The sequence below is a fragment of the Scyliorhinus torazame genome, chromosome 2 (genome assembly GCF_047496885.1).
Source record: "Scyliorhinus torazame isolate Kashiwa2021f chromosome 2, sScyTor2.1, whole genome shotgun sequence".
Lineage (NCBI taxonomy): Eukaryota > Metazoa > Chordata > Chondrichthyes > Carcharhiniformes > Scyliorhinidae > Scyliorhinus > Scyliorhinus torazame.
Window position 1 is genome coordinate 193754963 of NC_092708.1, and position 18105 is coordinate 193773067.

At 47.2% G+C, this 18105-nt stretch overlaps 2 protein-coding genes across 6 annotated transcripts in view; one reads left to right on the forward strand and one right to left on the reverse strand.

Annotated features, from left to right (window-relative positions):
• The window catches only part of LOC140394804 (cyclic nucleotide-binding domain-containing protein 2-like), a 159051-nt gene extending 156319 nt beyond the window's left edge, over window positions 1-2732 (forward strand). Inside the window, 1 exon segment of the mRNA XM_072481993.1 lies at window positions 1832-2732. Within this exon segment, the coding sequence (XP_072338094.1) occupies window positions 1832-2171 (340 nt within the window). The 3' untranslated portion in view covers window positions 2172-2732.
• Window positions 2733-4489: 1757 nt separating this feature from the next.
• Window positions 4490-18105, reverse strand: part of LOC140394759 (disco-interacting protein 2 homolog A-like) — a 372914-nt gene continuing 359298 nt past the window's right edge. For all 5 annotated transcript variants that reach the window (XM_072481988.1, XM_072481977.1, XM_072481975.1 and 2 more), the window contains 4 exons: window positions 13673-13747; window positions 11834-12008; window positions 11227-11350; window positions 4490-5997 (listed from right to left, as the gene is read on the reverse strand). In XM_072481988.1, coding sequence (XP_072338089.1) covers window positions 5745-5997; window positions 11227-11350; window positions 11834-12008; window positions 13673-13747 — 627 coding nt within the window. In that variant the 3' untranslated portion in view covers window positions 4490-5744. The remainder of the gene's footprint in view (window positions 5998-11226; window positions 11351-11833; window positions 12009-13672; window positions 13748-18105) is intronic.

Genomic DNA, 18105 nt, shown 5'->3' on the forward strand with positions numbered 1-18105 from the left:
TTGTCATTGAAGTCCACCTATTCTAGGGCAGCATGGTGGCATAGTGATTAGCACTGCTGCCTACAGCACTGAGGACCCGGTTCGATCCTGGCCCCGGGTCAATATCTGTGTGGAGTTTGCATTCTCCCAGTGACTACATGGGTTTCATCCCCACAACCCAAAGATGTGCAGGGTAGGTGGATTGGCCACACTAAAATGCCCCTTAATTGGAAAAAAGCAATTGGATACTCTAAATTTATTTTTTAAAAGTCCACCAATTCTGTCTGGCGTCAACACTTCGCTTTTGAAACGGGGAATCCCTGATTGTATTCTCAGGCTGTGTTTGGTAGAAGCCATACTGTTCGGCACCAAGTAGATGGGCGGGAATCAGTTTGATTGGTTAATTGGTACCAATTGGGTTGGACAGGGACAATGTTCTGCCAGACAACAGTCAGTGATCGTTTCCTGCTGGGTGATGTTTCGGATGAACCTTCCAGAAGTTATTGAACCGCCGAAGGAAAGGAAGCTGTTTTCTCTCTCTGCTGCCTGTAGGTGGAAGATGAAGATCATTTAAGTGTATCAAAACCAGAAGCTTGTTGCCCTTCAGGCGCTGAAGTGAAATAACTGATCTACTGTTTTGAAAGCACCCCTCCCTGCCTTTGGCCAGAATGCTCCAGGTTCAAATCCCACTTGATGGTTAGGGAAGGTACATTCATCGCACAGCTAAATAGGTTCATGATCATAAAAGCAAAATGCTGGCTGTCTGAAATAAAAACAAAGTGTTGGGGAAAACTCAGCCGATCTTAAAGAAATGAAAATGAAAACCGCTTATTGATACAAGTAGGCTTCAAATGAAGTTACTGTGAAAAGCCCCTAGTCGCTACATTCCGACGCCTGTTCGGGGTGGCTGGTACGGGAATTGAACCGTGCTGCTGGCCTGCCTTGGTCTGCTTTAAAAGCCAGCTATTAACCAGCCCCGTTGGTAGAAACATTTTAAGTCAAATATGGTTCTCCAGAAACTAGGTTGACTGTAACTTGTAAATTCCACCGACATCAGGCGGTATGAGGATAGATTCCAGCACCTTGTTTTTATTTCAGATTTGTAGTATTCTGCTTTTCAAGAAGAGTCTGTTGCTTTGGTGAATTGAGATGGATGGGAGGGCACTCAAGTGAATCATAAGCACTAGAATTGTCCAGTTGGGCTGAATAATCTGTGCTGTGTAATTGTGTACGTTTTAACAGCTTTTTAGTGGCAGTAGTGGTAAGCACTGCTGCCTCACAGTGCAAAGGACCGGGGTTTAATTCTGGCCTTGGGTGACTGCCTGGGCGGGTTTCTTCCCACGGTCCAAAATGTGTATGTTAGGTGGGGTCATGGGGTTAGGGATGGCACGGTGGCACAGTGGTTAGGACTGCTGCCTCACAGTGCTGAGGACCCAGGTTTGATCCCTGCCCCGGATCACTGTCCGTGTGGAGTTTGCATATTTCTCCCCGTGTCTGCACAAGTCTCACCCACGCAACCCAAAGATGTGCAGGGTATGTGGATGGTCACGCTAAATTGCTCCTTAATTGGAAAAAAAAATGAATTCAGTACTTTAAACTTAGAAAAAATTATGGAGATAGGGCAGGGGAGTAGGACTAGGTGGCGTGCTCTTTCAGAGGGTCAGTACAGACCAGATGGGACGAATGGCCTCTCTGCACTTTCGGGAATCTAGTGATTTTATAGTTCCAGATTTTCACCACCCTTCGTGTGAATGAAGATATTCAGCTGCCTTTTCGGCAAATCTGTTTGCTTGACTTTCCATGTTAATGCGTGTCAGGGTCAACAACAATTTTGTCCCTCTTTCTTTTGAAGTGACGATGAACTCTGTGACCGCTTTATCAAAAATAACATCTGGAAAATCTTTAAAAAGAGTATGATCGCCCAGCTCCCCGGAAAACCCCACCGATTTTCATCTGCTGGCCAGGTGACCGTGTCGGGACAAGGCGAGGACATAGTCGAGATTGACAAGACCGGCATCCTGAACCTTCCGGAGATTTCCAGCAATCGTAGTATGCTTTACTCAAAGCCGTCGTATTATGTAGCACCGCTAGTCCGATCAAAGGATGGTAGCACCACAATGCCAAAGCTGCATCTCCAACTCATCCATGGGATCGCCAGGTTTCCATCCAGTATAGGCAACCTCCTGTACTGAACATGTCCAAGGCTGTCCTCTGCACCTCTTTCAAATTCATTTATCTGTTTGTCACCAACTTGTTTTCTATCATTTTGTTTCAGTTCCTATTCCCCGTTGCAGGGCTCGCTGCAGAAAATTACACAGGGACCTTTCCTTTTTCTTTTCGTTCTTTCACATATTTGATTTTTATTTTTCCTAATTTCAGTCACCTACAGGACCATAAGTGTTGGTTTTGATGTGATCCAGTCAGAGCACCTTGTGAAAGACCCCGTAACATAAAGACACAATGTTATAAACACTCATACCATAGTGACCCAACGCGACAGCAACCAAATGCACTGTCAGTAATTGTCAAAGGCATTTGCACCTTTTGATTTATTTGATGCTCTCATCACCAAGCAAAAAATTCTGGCAAATGGTCTTGTAGTATAAACTGTCAAACTGAACATTTCCCCTCTCTCCTTGGTTCATCACAGCCTGAAAAGATTCTGTTAAGTTACAACAGTGACCAATAAATGAAGAGGTTGCCTTGTAAACAACATTAATGTAGGCAAAGCAAAATACATTTCAAAAAGGCAATTCATTCTGGCACTTGTCGATTATTTGTAAGAGATTAAAATAAAGGGGTTTAACCCAACCTTGAGTGTACAAACACTGGGTGGAACAAACCCTTCAGTAATGTCATAATCACCCCAGCATACCAGCTTTCTGTCGTCAAAGTCATGCGAGTCCTGTGCACCCTAATGTCTCTATTTCTGAAGCCCAAGGTCCTATTGGTTTTGCTAATCACTCTCTCAAGATGTCTTGCTATCTTCAACAATTGATGCAGGTGAACTCTGTTCTTGCACACTCTTTAGAACAGTGCCATAAAATCTGTATTGCCTGTCCCCATTCCATCATCACCTCACGTATTAAATTTCATCTGCCCATTCTGCCTATGTCCTGTTGTAGTCAACTTGTGCCATCTTAATTGTTTGTCACTCCCCCAAATTTGGTATCACTGGCAAATTGGTAAAAGTGTGTGTGATTCTGACAGTATCCAGCAGAGGGTGCATTGTTAAATGTGTGCAATTCTCACAGTATCCAGCAGAGGGTGGGTTGGTAATGGTGGATGAGTTTATGCGTTCCAGAAAGCATCATGAATTCAGTGAACATTGGGTTTGTGCTCGGAACAAAGGGATACACTTTAACACAGCTTCTGTTAAAGAACCCTGTAATGGAACGGAGTGCTAACCCACTCTGCTCTCAGGCAGTATTCATCAAATTCTACTAATAACCAACCAAAACTCTGGAATTTCAGAACATTGTCATGTTCAGTTTGGTTGGAGACCTCTCTCAGAACAGAAGGTATTTACGTCCTCACTGCTATATGAATGAGGAACATAAGGTGGTGACAAAAGCCCAGTGATTGCTGTCTGCATACAGACACAAATCAACACAGCTTCTCAGTGTAACAGAAAGGGAACTGAATAGTAATATTTCTTTGGGGTAAGAACTGGTTGAAATTGACCATGAAATCTTTCAGGCCATTAAAATTCTGAAAGGTTTCAGAAGATAGACACAGAGAAGGTGCTTCCACTTATGAAGTTGTCTAGAACACACATTCATAATTTAAGATAGTTACTAATCAATTCAAGAGGGAGGTTTCTTTACTGAAACAGTAAGCTGGGCAATAATAGACAGGAAAAGAACTTCTGGTGTGTTGTGTCCGCCGCAAATATAATACAATGATTCTGTCTGCAGTGGATGAAACCCCTAAACACCACCACTGAAGGGTCCTCCCAGTCTATTAGTACCATGGGTGCATAAATCAGAAAGGAGGTCCTTCAGGACTCTTACTTAAACATCTTATTTAGCAATTTTGATAGTTCAGCCATTTTTGTTCTTGTTCTTTGATCTGTCCTGGATGTCCAGAGTGCAGCCCGACACGAATGGCAGGCAGCACACTTCCTCCTCATAATGCCCGTCCTCACATTAAATAGCATGTCTGAAACACGGGCATGTCGAATTGGCCAGCCTTTACATTGTGGGCTGTTGGCATTTTTCATCATTCTCTGATCTGGATTGAAGTTGCAAAATCTCATGCTTTAAAAGCAAAATGAATGCTTAGTTTGTCTAGCCAATATCATAACCATGCAAAATGTTGCTATTTCTATCAGTGCTGATGATTCAGTTACCAGCATTAAAAAGAGCAAGCCCCAATGAAACAGAGGTGTGATAAGATTGAAGTCATATTGTGCATACCATGATGAGAAAAGCACTGAGGTTTTCAAGCCGTCCCACTGCATAAAGCAGACGGACTACCCAGGAAGTAAATGATTTTAGCAAAATCTGTAAACGTCTGCAATAACTGGATTTATTTGTGTAATTTGTGTAATCACCAAGTTCTCTCATGTCTCAAGGCCCAGAATGCAAAAAAAAAAAACAGCCAGATATGCAAATGCATGTCAGCAACATGGTGCAAATTGGAGCTTAATAATCAAATGGAAAGGTTTGAATTTCACGTTATTTCAGCCCCTTTTGCAACTTTATGATTAAACCCACTCTAGAGAACCCTCAGAAAATCTTCAGTAACAAGATCAGTGATCGACTCCTGTGGCATTGTGATATAAAACTCATTAACGATGGGAGGGCTGCAATTTGATTCCGTTGGTGGAATGTCAATACTTTAGAAAAAATGTATCACAATGTTCTAGTCATAAAAATGACCAGGATACTAGTTTTATTTATTTTTCCTAGCAATATAAGATGGTCTGATGTGGGTTTCTGTTGTTCAGGCCTGATTATCGTGGTTAGCAACAATCACAATAGTGGCACAAGCTGGCAAGGTGCTCACCAGTTCTGCAGATCACAGCACGACAATGGGTTAGAACCGCCCAAGAGTACCACCCTCAGGCCACTGAAGAGACCGTGCAAGGGCGACCCTAGCATTTGACATAATCTTTGCCCGCAACCATTTTTAATTGCCTCCTAACGGGGTGAGCAGTGGATTAAGCTTGATGACCCTACCCCCCACCCCCAACCTCAGGATATCTGACTGTCCGGCCGTCCGTTCAGTCATCCAATTACACTCACTGATTAACAGAATAAATAGGCTTTAAAATGAATTTCCAAATCCACATCCAGAAAATGTGGCAACCTGAACTGCCAGGGATTCAAGAAAAACTATAACACTGATAGACAGGATTCATCTCCCAACCCTGCAGCACATCTGATGAGACATGATGGAGAGTTGTTGTTCCTGCTGCTGCTGTGCAGTCTCTTTAATGTGCTGTGATACAGTGATATTTCTAGAACACTACTTCACATTTAATATGGCACCAGCAGTGGTGTGGTGGGCAAGCCCATCGTCTTTTGATATGACAGGCGTTGGAGCTATGCAGAACACATCACCACGAGGAGTGGCTGACAACAGATCAGACTGGATGTACGGCCTTAACGCACACAGCACCACCTCCCAGCAAGGTCTGGCTTTCTTTGTTCTCATTGTTTTAGTGCAGCATTTAACGATCAATATGGACACATTCGGGGCACCGGTGAACGCTGTCACAGAGGCAGCAGTTAGCAGTAAGTAGTCTCCGAGCACAAGGCTCACATGTTATAGGCCACATAAATGGGGTCAAGCTGGTCGGCGAGAAATCCATCCCGAAGGTGCATCCGCTGCTTTTCGCCACGCGAGTTGATTGGAATCACCCCAGGGTCCACCACAACCACCACTCCCACAATAAGATAATGTTCTTCCAAAACAACATTAGTCACCAAGGCAACCAGGTCCAGTGCTTCATGCTCAGAACCGTCCAGTTCCACCACTACGACAAGCAGGTTGGTCCACGTGAAGACAGCACTGCGGCAGAAAACACAATGATCAGAAAAAGGCACAAGTACAGATTTGATAAGCAATGCTGGGGGCCCCAAGAGTAGTAGAGTTAGCGTGGAAACTAGCTGAGCCGCGGCTGAAGACAGACATAATGGGAACATCTGCTGGACCCGCATGATCTAGTTCACTGACGGCATAGTATGATTAATGTCCCAAAGTACTGCAGTGAAGAAGGAGACTTCCGGTGGCAGCCATGGTGTGAGTTGTCGCACACAGATCAGCTCCTGCTCAAAGGCAGAGGAAAGAGCTCTTTTTACGCCATATTGAGTGGAATTTCGATTAAAAGGGGTAGTTGAAGATCAAAGGAGTTGTTTCCCCCAGGAGTGGCATGTCCGCTGCTTATCAAACCCGGCAGAAAGGCCAGCACAGTGGCGCAGTGGTTAACACTGCTGCCTCTCGGCGCCAAGGTCGCAGGTTCGATCCCGGTTCTGGGCCAATATCCGTGTGGAGTTTGCACATTCTCCCTGTGTTTGCGTGGGTTTCACCCCCACAACTCAAAGATGTGCAGGCTAGATGGATTGGCCACACTAATTTGCGCCTTAATTAGAAAAAATGAATTGGGATCTCTAAATTTTTTTTAAAAATTAAACCCGGCAGAAGATGAGAGAGACCTGGCCAAAGAGTTGGAGGAAACCTGTGGAGCAGTTGATGGATTTTACTAAGGAGGAATTCTGCCATCAGAGGAAGTAAATGCGGGAGGATCGCTCGGAGGCCATCAAAGGAGCTGTGGCACTCCTAAAGAGTTGAATGGGTGAAGAAGTGTTTGGAGGTGCAGGGGGCACAGATTCGGGAGATCAAAGGAGTGATCTCGGACCACAGCGATCATGTAGTGGCTCTGGAGGCGGAGGTGGGGCTCCTAGAGACCGTTATAAAACGTTGAGGGCAAAGGTGTAGGAACAGGAGAATATCTCGAGAAGGCAGAACCTGTGAACAGTGGGCCTGCCTGAAGGAGTGGAAGACGTGAGTGTCACAAGGTAAGTCTCGAAGATACTGGTGGGGCTGGTGGCGGAGGGGTTGCTAGATAAGATGCCTGAAGTGGACCAAGCGCACAGGTCCTGAGGCAGAAGCCGAGAGCTGGGGAACCGCTGCGGGCGGTGATCATGAGACTCCACAAATTTATGGAGAAAGAGAAGATCTTGCGTTGGGCCAGGGAGAAGTGCACCTGTGAACGATAGGGAACAAGGTCCGAATATATCAGGACATTGGAGCCGAGTTGGCGAAGCGGCAGGCACGGTTCAACAAGGCCAATGCGGTGCTGTACCGGCGGCGGTTGTCGTGACATGGCAGGGGTTGAGAGATGACATGGTTAGGGGCCATCTGGGATGGGCTAAGTACAGGGTGGAATTAAGGGGGCTGGAGTTAAGTGGGGAAGATGACGGACGGTAGAGGAGATTGGAGGCATAAGCCTCCGGTAACGTGGAACGTCCGGGGACTGAATGGGCCGGTTAAAAGGTCGCGGGTGTTCATGTACCTCAGGAGCTTGAAAGCTGGGGGTGGTCTTTCTGCAGGAGACACACCTCCGTGTGAAGGACCAGGTTAGATTAAGGAAGGGGTTGGTCGGGCAGGTTTTCCACTCGGGGTTTGATTCGAAGTCGAGGGGAGTGGCGATTTCAATGAGCAATAAAATGGGATTTGTGTGCGCGAAGGATGTGAGAGATTCAGGTGGGAGATATGTGAGTGTGAGTGGGGTATTGGAAGGGGCACCGGTGGTGTTGATAAATGTGTATGTCCCAAATTGGGATGATGTCGGTTTTATGAGGGGGTTGCTGGTAGCGATCCCGGATTTGGCCAAGCACCAGTTGATCATGGGAGGCAATTTTAACTGTGTCCTGGAGCCGAGGGTGGATAGGTCGACCCCAGGTCGATGGGTAGGGTAAGAATGGCGAGGGAGCGGGGGGGGGGGTTATGGGAAGGATGGGTATGGCGGATCCATGGTGCTTTCAGAACCCAGGGGGAAGGGAGTATTCCTTTTCAAACGTCTATCAGGTGTATTCAAGGATTGACTATTTGTAGTGAGCCGGGAGGTTTTGGTGGTGTGGAAGGGGCAGAATATGTGAGGACAGTTATCTCGGACCATGCACCCGACTGGCTGGAGGTTCGGTTTAGACCGGGACGAGAGCAGAGGCCAGGGTAGAGGTTTGATTCGGGGTTATTGGCGGATGGAAGTTTTTGTGATAAGGTGCGGGCGGCGATTAAGGAGTATGTGGAGTTGGATCAGAATGCGGAGGTGGCGGCGGCTATTTTGTGGGAAGCACTGAAGGCAGTGGTCCAGGGGGGAAATTATTTCATTTAAGGCTTGTGCGGATAGGGAAAGGAGGGAGGAACATGACCGTCTGGTGAGCGAGATAGTGGAGGTGGACAAGGAATATTCGATGTTGCCCACCATGGGAGGGATTGGTGAGGAGGAAAATGTTGCAGGGGCAGTTGACAGGCTGACAATGGGGAGGGCGGTAGGGCAACTGCGTAGGGCATTAGGGGGGCAATATGAGTATAAAGTGGGGAAGGCCCCGGGGCCGGATGGGTACCCGGCGGAATTTTATAAGGAACTTACGATGGACCTGGCACCACATTTGTTGGGGCATTTAATGAAGCACTGGAGGAGGGGGAGTTGCCGGAGACGATGACGCAGGCAGTAATCACACTAATCCCGAAAAAGGGGAAAGACCAGGTGGAATGTGGGTTGTATAGGCCCATATCACTTTTGAACACGGATGTGACAGTATTGGCGAAGTTGTTGGCGGGGAGGATGGAGGTTTGCGTCCCGGGGGTGGTTGCAGAAGATCAAACAGGCTTCGTGAAGGGCAGGCAGCTCGTGAGTAATATAAGACGACTGTTGAATGTAGTGATGAATCCCTCTGAGGCTCTGGTACTGGAGGTGGTGGTGTCCATAGACGCGGAGAAGGCATTTGATCAGGTGGAGTGGTGGTACTTGTTCGAGGTTTTGGGAAAGTTTGAGTTGAGATTTGTGGCACGGGTGGGGTTGCTATATGTGGCACCAAGGGCGAGTGAGAGGACGAAAACTATGAGTCCGCAGTGCCCGCTGTCGCCATTGCTGTTTGCGTTGGCCATAGAGCTGCTGGCGACGGCTCTCAGGGGGTCGGCGGAGTGGTGGGGAATTATGAGGGGACAAAGGGAGCATCGGGTGTCGCTCTATGTAGATGACCTGTTGCTGTATGTTTCGGATCCGCTGGAGTATGGGAAACGATTATGGGCCTGCTGGGGAGGTTTGGAGGATTCTCGGGGTACAAACTGAATGTAGGGCAAAGCGAGGTTTTCCCGGTGAACGAGCTGGCACAGCGGGCTAATTTAGGGGGATGCCATTTTCGGTGGCAAGGGATAGGTTCAGGTATTTGGGGATTGAAGTAGCGAGGGAATGGACGGGACTCCATAAGTGGAACCTACGAAGCTGGTAGAAGAAGCCAGGGTGGATCTTAAGAGGTGGGCTACACTGCACTTAATGTTGGCAGGGAGGGTCCAAGTGGTGAAAATTAATATTCTGCCAAGTTTCTAGTCTTTTTTCAGGCTCTCCCAATCTTTATACCAAAGGCCATTTTTCGGAAATTGGACATGATTATTTTGGATTTGTATGGGCGGAGAAGGTGCCGAGGGTTGGGAGGACCCTGCTACAGAGGCAGAGGCAAGAGGCGTTGCCGAATCTGCTTGATTGGAGAAGGGGTAAAGTGGGTTAGGATGGAGGAGGATCTTGTAAAGGGTCTAGTTTGAGGGCTATGGTGACGGCAGCGTTGCCAATGGCGCTGAGTAGGTATTCAGGGAGCCCGGTGGTGCAGTCCACGGTGAAGAATTGGAATCAGTTCAGGAGGCATTTTAGGGTGGAGGGAATGTCGGTGCTAACGCCGCTGTGCGAGATTCATGGATTTGAGCTGGGGGGTGGTGGGTAGTGTATACAGGAGGTGGAGGGAAGTGGGGCTGGTCAAGGTGAGGGATCTGTATTGGAAGGAAGAGTTCGCCAATCTGGAGGAGCTAAAGGAGCGAGTAGAGCTCCCGAGGGGGAGTGAGTTCAGGTATCTGCAGGTTAGGAACTTTGCGCGAAAGGTTCTCTATGTTGCAAGGATACACCCTGCTGGAACGACTACTGCTTCCAGATGTGGAAGGGAAGGGAAGAATTGGGGAGACATGCAAGTGGCTGGGGGAGCAGGGAGGTGAACTGGTGGCGAAAATCAAGGAGAAATGGGAAGGGGAGGTGGGAGGGGAGATCAACTGGGGGGTATGGAGTGAAGCACAGTGACGGGTTAACGGGACCTCCTCCTGTGCAAGGATGAGCCCGATACAGTGTTAGGTGGTACGCAGGGTGCATTTGACTCGGGCGAGAATGAGTGGGTTCTTCCAGGGGATTGCAGATGAGTGAGAGAGGTGTGGGCAGGGGTCAGCGAATCACACGCACATGGGAAGATTCTGGGCACGAGTGTTCGTGGTCCTAGCCAAAATGGTGGAGGAGGAGGTGGACCCGGACACTTTGGTGGCGATATTTAGGATTTCAGAGAAGCCGGAGCTCATGAAGAGGAGGAAGGCCAATGTCGTGGCCTTCGCCTCTCTGATTGCACGGCGGCAAATTTTAAATTAAGAAGAAAATCTGGAATTAAAAGTTTGTCTTAGTAAAGGTCACTGTCAACGATTGTCGTAACAACCCATTTGGTTCACTAATGTCCTTTAGGGAAGAAAATCTTGGTTCCCTTACCCGGTGTGATCGACATGTGACTCCAGACCCACAGCAATGTGGTCGACTCTTAACTGCCCCACTGAAATGGCCAAGCGAGACACTCCATTCAAGGGCAATAAATTCTGGCCCAGACAGCAATGCCCACACCCCATGAAAGAGGGGATTATCCAGAGTGTCATTTCAGGAAAATCCAATTATTCACAGTACATTAAGTACCTATCATGAATATTTCTGAAATTTCCCAGGTTAGTAACTCCTGACGGAGGTCTTCTCTAATGCAGTTACATCTATCGATACCCCTTTGGCCTCTTCTGTCTGAATGAGCCTTTTCAATTAAAAAGAATGATGTGCATGGTGGAATATTTCTCAACCAGCCCTCAATTCAGCAGTTTGGCTGGATTGGACAGTTTATCCGAAATCACAGGTTAGTGAATCAAGCAGCAGACCATTTTATACAAATTATTCATTTTGATTGCTCCATTACCGAGTCCGGTTAATTCCTAATCTTTATGTCTTACCATTCAGCAATACTCTTGTGTGACCTAAGCACCGAGGTCTCAATATCAATTGGATGATAACGCATTCCTCTCAACTCTAGGGTCTCATCCAAGGAGCCAACCACATAAAGGGCATCATGGCGTTCTGCAACAGAGGGGAAAAATATCACTGAGAGAGAGAGAGAGAGTGGTCAGTTTTAGTCAAGCTCATGGAAAGCGTCCTTTTTGGAAGGCCTAACTCCCTCACTTCAAATTACGTGATGTGGAGATGCCGGTGTTGGACTGGCACAGTAAGAAGTCTTACAACACCAGGTTAAAGTCCAACAGGTTTATTTGGAATCACTAACTTTCGGAGCGTAGCTCCTTCATCTGAACACTCACCTATGAAGGAGCTATGCTCCGAAAGCCAGTGAATCCAAATAAACCTGTTGGGACTTTAACCTGCAAGACTTCAAATTAACGTGGTCAGTCCACGTGTCACATTTCACGACAGGGGTGCCCTCCATCACCTCCTAATGCACCAACACTGTTGCATTTCATTAACTGCTTCCTACATAAGAAACTGCAAAGCCATGTTGAGCAATTAATGGAATATTATTTCTCATCATTGGTGAGCACCAAATCTTACCTCCAGTCGCATCAGTCAGCTCCGTTCTGCGAAGAAATCCCAGGTATCCTGTCCGTGCCCACAAGGTTTGGGTGTCTCCAAAACTGAGTTTGGCATTAAAGTGGTCAGCATGCAAGGACTCTTCACCATAAACCGTGTAGTACCCAGTTGCATTGTGAGGGCTGCTCACCCAGATCTGTACAAGAAAAATGTCATATTTAGCGGCAAATCATTATTTCCTCCTGTTATAAACTTTTTATAGCCAGTCAGTGAAGGAGGGGGTCAGAAGTCAATCTTATGCAGTGTTTTTAATACGAGATTGTATTAAATACAGGCCCCAAAGTCTCCCCGAGTCAGAACAGGGACCGAACCCGGTGCTGTTAGCATAACTCTGAACCAATTACACTGTTGCTTCACAGCGGCAGGGATCTGGGTTCGATTCCCGGCTTGGGTCACTGTCTGTGCGGAGTCTCTCTGTGTCTGTGTGTGTTTTCTCCGGGTGCTCCGGTTTCCTCCCACAAGTCCTTAAAGACATGCTGTTAGGTGAATTGGACATTCTGAATTCTTCCTCAGTGTACTTGAACAGGCACTGGAGTGTGGCGACTAGGGACTTTTGAAAGGAAGGGTTCGCCAGTCTGGAGGAGCTAAAGGAGAGGGTAGAGCTCCCGAGGGACTAGTGGGCAGCACAAGTGATTAGCACTGTGGCTTCACAGCGCCAGGGTCCCAAGTTCGATTCCCTGTCTGTGCGGAGTCTGCACGTTCTCGCCGTGTCTGCGTGGGTTTCCTCCGGGTGCTCCGGTTTCCTCCCACAGTCCAAAGACGTGCAGGTTAGGTGGATTGGCCATGATAAAATGCCCTTAGTGATCAAAAAAGGTTAGGAGAGGTTGTTGGGTTACGGGGATAGGGTGGAAGTGAGGGCTTAAGAGGGTCGATGCAGACTCGATGGGCTGAATGGCCTCCTTCTGCACTGTATGTTCTATGTTCTCAGTAACTTCATTGCAATGTTAATGCAAGCCTACTTGTAACAATAATAAAGATTATTATTAGCCACCTCATCAACTGGCTTCCCTCACCAGCTAAATTGCCATTAATATTACGTTTAGGCTATGAAGCTGAAAAACAGTTTGGGAACCTGTAATCCAGCCTAACACTTTAGTGCAGTACTGAGGGGGCATTTATTGATGAAGGTGCCAAATTTTGGACCAGATGTTAAGGTGAGCCCCCGCCGGCCTTCAGCTTGCACTAAGAGAAAGGGAGCAGGCAAATTCTTCCAGTGTCCTGACCAACCAACATTTATGCGTCAGGCAATACAGCAAAAACAGATCAGCGGTTTATTCATTTCACAGTTTGTTACGGGGATTATTTCATGCCATGCCTGCCTACATAGCAACTGTAACTGCACTCAATATCTCCTGTGATGCAAGGGAACAATAAAAGTGAAGGATAATTACGGAAAGGCAAGGGACCCAGTCTCTACATCTCAACCCAGCGAGGCAGTTGCAACACCATCTGAAATGTGACAGACATGTGCAAACATTTCTCCAGCAACTGCTGCAGGCAATGAGGTGACGGAAGACAGTAAATGTATGTGTCTGATCAGCTCCCTGCTGGGTAAATGACGAATATAGCCAAAGCCAAACCTAACTTTTCATTCCAGTCATTAATTACAAAACTCTTCAGAAATTATACCAATTATAGATTTGCTAGTGTGCAATAGATTAAGCACACACCAAAAGAACAGCATAACACTGCCATATTACCACTGTATTAATAAATGTTACTGGCAGAATCATTTTTCAACTCTGCGCTTTTGAACTTGTGGAAATTAGGGTAGCATCAACTTGTTCTTCCTGATCTCACCTCTCCCAAGTGGGAATCTCCCAGAGGGCCTTTTGTCTCTGGATTAGTTATGATAACCTTAACTCCAGGGAGAATCTGCAAAAGAAAGGAAATGAAAAAGACTGAGCTGAAGATCAATTTGGTAGTTCAACATTTTTGGCCACGTGCTCTCAATGATTCAATAGTACTTTACATACTTTACAAAAAAAAATCAGCCAATCATAATCAGCCAGAGTTTCACTTTCATCAAAACTGGGAGGACATAGAAAAATAACAAGCTTTAAGCAATTAATTACAGGGGACAAGACTCGCTTCAAACCTGTGCCATCTCCGACATTGATCAATTCTGATGACCAGAGAAGTTAACTCTCTTTCTCTCTCCACAGACTTGACACTCCTGCTGTGAATTTCCAGCATTTTCCAGTTTTTATTTCAGTTTTACAGCAATGCACAATATTTTGCTTTTATAAGATGAGAGATGTTGCCAACCATTATGGGAACAAAGAACTTATAAGTCTAGTTGCTACAGCACACATGCAAAACTCTCCATATTACACAAGAGATATAGGGCGCAATCTAATGTAAAAGATTCTAAGTGTCACTTGTGGGTTTTTCAGGGCGTTTCCCACGGTCTCTGCTGGCGAGTTCCCCACCGCTATTTAATGACATTTAAGACACTTTTTTGAGCACTGGGGAGTTTCTCAGTGGTTTAGCCCACACTTAGAATTGTTTGCATCCTGAGGAGTTGAACTCAAGAGATTGGGCCGCCATTTTGAAAGGGCATCCCGATCGAACTGTGTTTGTGGGCCCCCAACACCCCCACCCATGGCCAATGTCACCCATAAGGCCATAATAAGAAGTCTTACAACACCAGGTTAAAGTCCAACAGATTTGTTTCAAATCACTAGCTTTCGGAGCACTGCTCCTTCTTCAAGTGAGACCTCAACCTCAGTCGATTTCGGCGGGAGAACAGCTGGTGAGTCAGTTTCAGCGGGAGCATTGCGGAAGTGGCTGCTGGGAGGTAAGTCTGTCCTTTAAAAGCACTTGTCTTTGCAGGGGCAGGCCAGTCGATTTCGGCTGGAGAACAGCTGGTGAGTCAGTTTCAGCGGGAGCATTGCGGAAGTGGTTGCTGGGAGGTAAGTCTGTCCTTTAAAAGCACTTGTCTTTGCAGGGGCAGGCCAGTCGATTTCGGCGGGAGAATCAGCTGGTGAGTCAGTTTCAGCGGGAGCATTGCGGAAGTGGCTGCTGGGAGGTAAGTCAACCTTTGAAGGCACTTGTCTTTGCAGGGGCAGGCCAGTCGATTTCGGCGGGAGAACAGCTGGTGAGTCAGTTTCAGCGGGAGCATTGCGGAAGTGGCTGCTGGGAGGTAAGTCAACCTTTAAAAGCACTTGTCTTTGCAGGGGCAGGCCAGTCGATTTCGGCGGGAGTGGAGCTGGCTGGTTAGTCAATTTCAGCAGGAGCTGAGAATTTTTCTTTTTTTTAAAAATTAGTTTTTTAGGCGGGAACAGGAAGTCGACCCGCGGACGTCTGGGAAGACCCTCACCAATAAATTCTGGTGGAGAGGAGACACGTGTAGTGTCTCCCACCCGCCCTCCTCCTCTAACCTAATAATAAAACCCATTGGTCTGAGGTAAGTACCATATTTTATTATATTATTATTTTTTATAAAAATTTAATTTAGTTGTTAGCCAGATCTTGGTAGAAAGTAAGAGGAATGGCAGGGAAGGGAGTGCAATGTTCCTCCTGCAGGATGTTTGAGGTGAGGGATGCAGTTAGTGTCCCTGCTGATTTTACCTGCAGGAAGTGCTGCCATCTCCAGCTCCTCCAAGACCGAGTTAGGGAACTGGAGCTGGAGTTGGAAGAACTTCGGATCATTCGGGAGGCAGAAGGGGTCATAGATAGCAGCTTCAGGGAATTAGTTACACCAAAGATTGGAGATAGGTGGGTAACTGTAAGAGGGACTGGGAAAAAGCAGTCAGTGCAGGGATCCCCTGCGGTCGTTCCCCTGAGAAACAAGTATACCGCTTTGGATACTTGTGGGGGGGGGGGGGGGGGGGTACTTACCAGGGGTAAGCCATGGGGTACGGGCCTCTGGCACGGAGTCTGTCCCTGTTGCTCAGAAGGGAAGGGGGGAGAGGAGCAGAGCATTAGTAATTGGGGACTCTATAGTCAGGGGCACAGATAGGAGATTTTGTGGGAGCGTGAGAGACTCACGTTTGGTATGTTGCCTCCCAGGTGCAAGGGTACGTGATGTCTCGGATCGTGTTTTCCGGGTCCTTAGGGGGGAGGGGGAGCAGCCCCAAGTCGTGGTCCACATTGGCACTAACGACATAGGTAGGAAAGGGGACAAGGATGTCAGGCAGGCTTTCAGGGAGCTAGGATGGAAGCTCAGAACTAGAACAAACAGAGTTGTTATCTCTGGGTTGTTGCCCGTGCCACGTGATAGTGAGATGAGGAATAGGGAGAGAGAACATTTAAACACGTGGCTACAGGGATGGTGCAGGCAGGAGGGATTCAGATTTCTGGATAACTGGGGCTCTTTCTGGGGAAGGTGGGACCTCTACAGACAGGATGGTCTACATCTGAACCGGAGGGGCACAAATATCTTGGGGGGGAGATTTGTTAGTGCTCTTTGGGGGGGTTTAAACTAATGCAGCAGGGGCATGGGAACCTGGATTGTAGTTTTAGGGTAAGGGAGAATGAGAGTATAGAGGTCAGGAGCACAGATTTGACGTCGCAGGAGGGGGCCAGTGTTCAGGTAGGTGGTTTGAAGTGTGTCTACTTCAATGCCAGGAGTATACGAAACAAGGTAGGGGAACTGGCAGCATGGGTTGGTACCTGGGACTTCGATGTTGTGGCCATTTCGGAGACATGGATAGAGCAGGGACAGGAATGGATGTTGCAGGTTCCGGGGTTTAGGTGTTTTAGTAAGCTCAGAGAAGGAGGCAAAAGAGGGGGAGGTGTGGCGCTGCTAGTCAAGAGCAGTATTACGGTGGCGGAGAGGATGCTAGATGGGGACTCTTCTTCCGAGGTAGTATGGGCTGAAGTTAGAAACAGGAAAGGAGAGGTCACCCTGTTGGGAGTTTTTTATAGGCCTCCTAATAGTTCTAGGGATGTCGAGGAAAGGATGGCGAAGATGATTCTGGATATGAGCGAAAGTAATAGGGTAGTTATTATGGGAGACTTTAACTTTCCAAATATTGACTGGAAAAGATATAGTTCGAGTACAATAGATGGGTCGTGTTTTGTACAGTGTGTGCAGGAGGGTTTCCTGAAACAATATGTTGACAGGCCAACAAGAGGCGAGGCCACGTTGGATTTGGTTTTGGGTAATGAACCAGGCCAGGTGTTGGATTTGGAGGTAGGAGAGCACTTTGGGGATAGTGACCACAATTCGGTGACGTTTATGTTAATGATGGAAAGGGATAAGTATACACCGCAGGGCAAGAGTTATAGCTGGGGGAAGGGCAATTATGATGCCATTAGACGTGACTTGGGGGGGATAAGGTGGAGAAGTAGGCTGCAAGTGTTGGGCACACTGGATAAGTGGGGCTTGTTCAAGGATCAGCTACTGCGTGTTCTTGATAAGTACGTACCGGTCAGACAGGGAGGAAGGCGTCGAGCGAGGGAACTGTGGTTTACCAAGGAAGTGGAATCTCTTGTTAAGAGGAAGAAGGAGGCCTATGTGAAGATGAAGTGTGAAGTTTCGGTTGGGGCGATGGATAGTTACAAGGTAGCGAGGAAGGATCTAAAGAGAGAGCTAAGACGAGCAAGGAGGGGACATGAGAAGTATTTGGCAGGAAGGATCAAGGAAAACCCAAAAGCTTTCTATAGGTATGTCAGGAATAAGCGAATGACTAGGGAAAGAGTAGGACCAGTCAAGGACAGGGATGGGAAATTGTGTGTGGAGTCTGAAGAGATAGGCGAGATACTAAATTAATATTTTTCGTCAGTATTCACTCAGGAAAAAGATAATGTTGTGGAGGAGAATGCTGAGCCCCAGGCTAATAGAATAGATGGCATTGAGGTACGTAGGGAAGAGGTGTTGGCAATTCTGGACAGGCTGAAAATAGATAAGTCCCCGGGACCTGATGGGATTTATCCTAGGATTCTCTGGGAGGCCAGGGAAGAGATTGCTGGACCTTTGGCTTTGATTTTTATGTCATCATTGGCTACAGGAATAGTGCCAGAGGACTGGAGGACAGCAAATGTGGTCCCTTTGTTCAAAAAGGGGAGCAGAGACAACCCCGGCAACTATAGACCGGTGAGCCTCACGTCTGTAGTGGGTAAAGTCTTGGAGGGGATTATAAGAGACAAGATTTATAATCATCTAGATAGGAATAATATGATCAGGGATAGTCAGCATGGCTTTGTGAAGGGTAGGTCATGCCTCACAAACCTTATTGAGTTCTTTGAGAAGGTGACTGAACAGGTAGACGAGGGTAGAGTAGTTG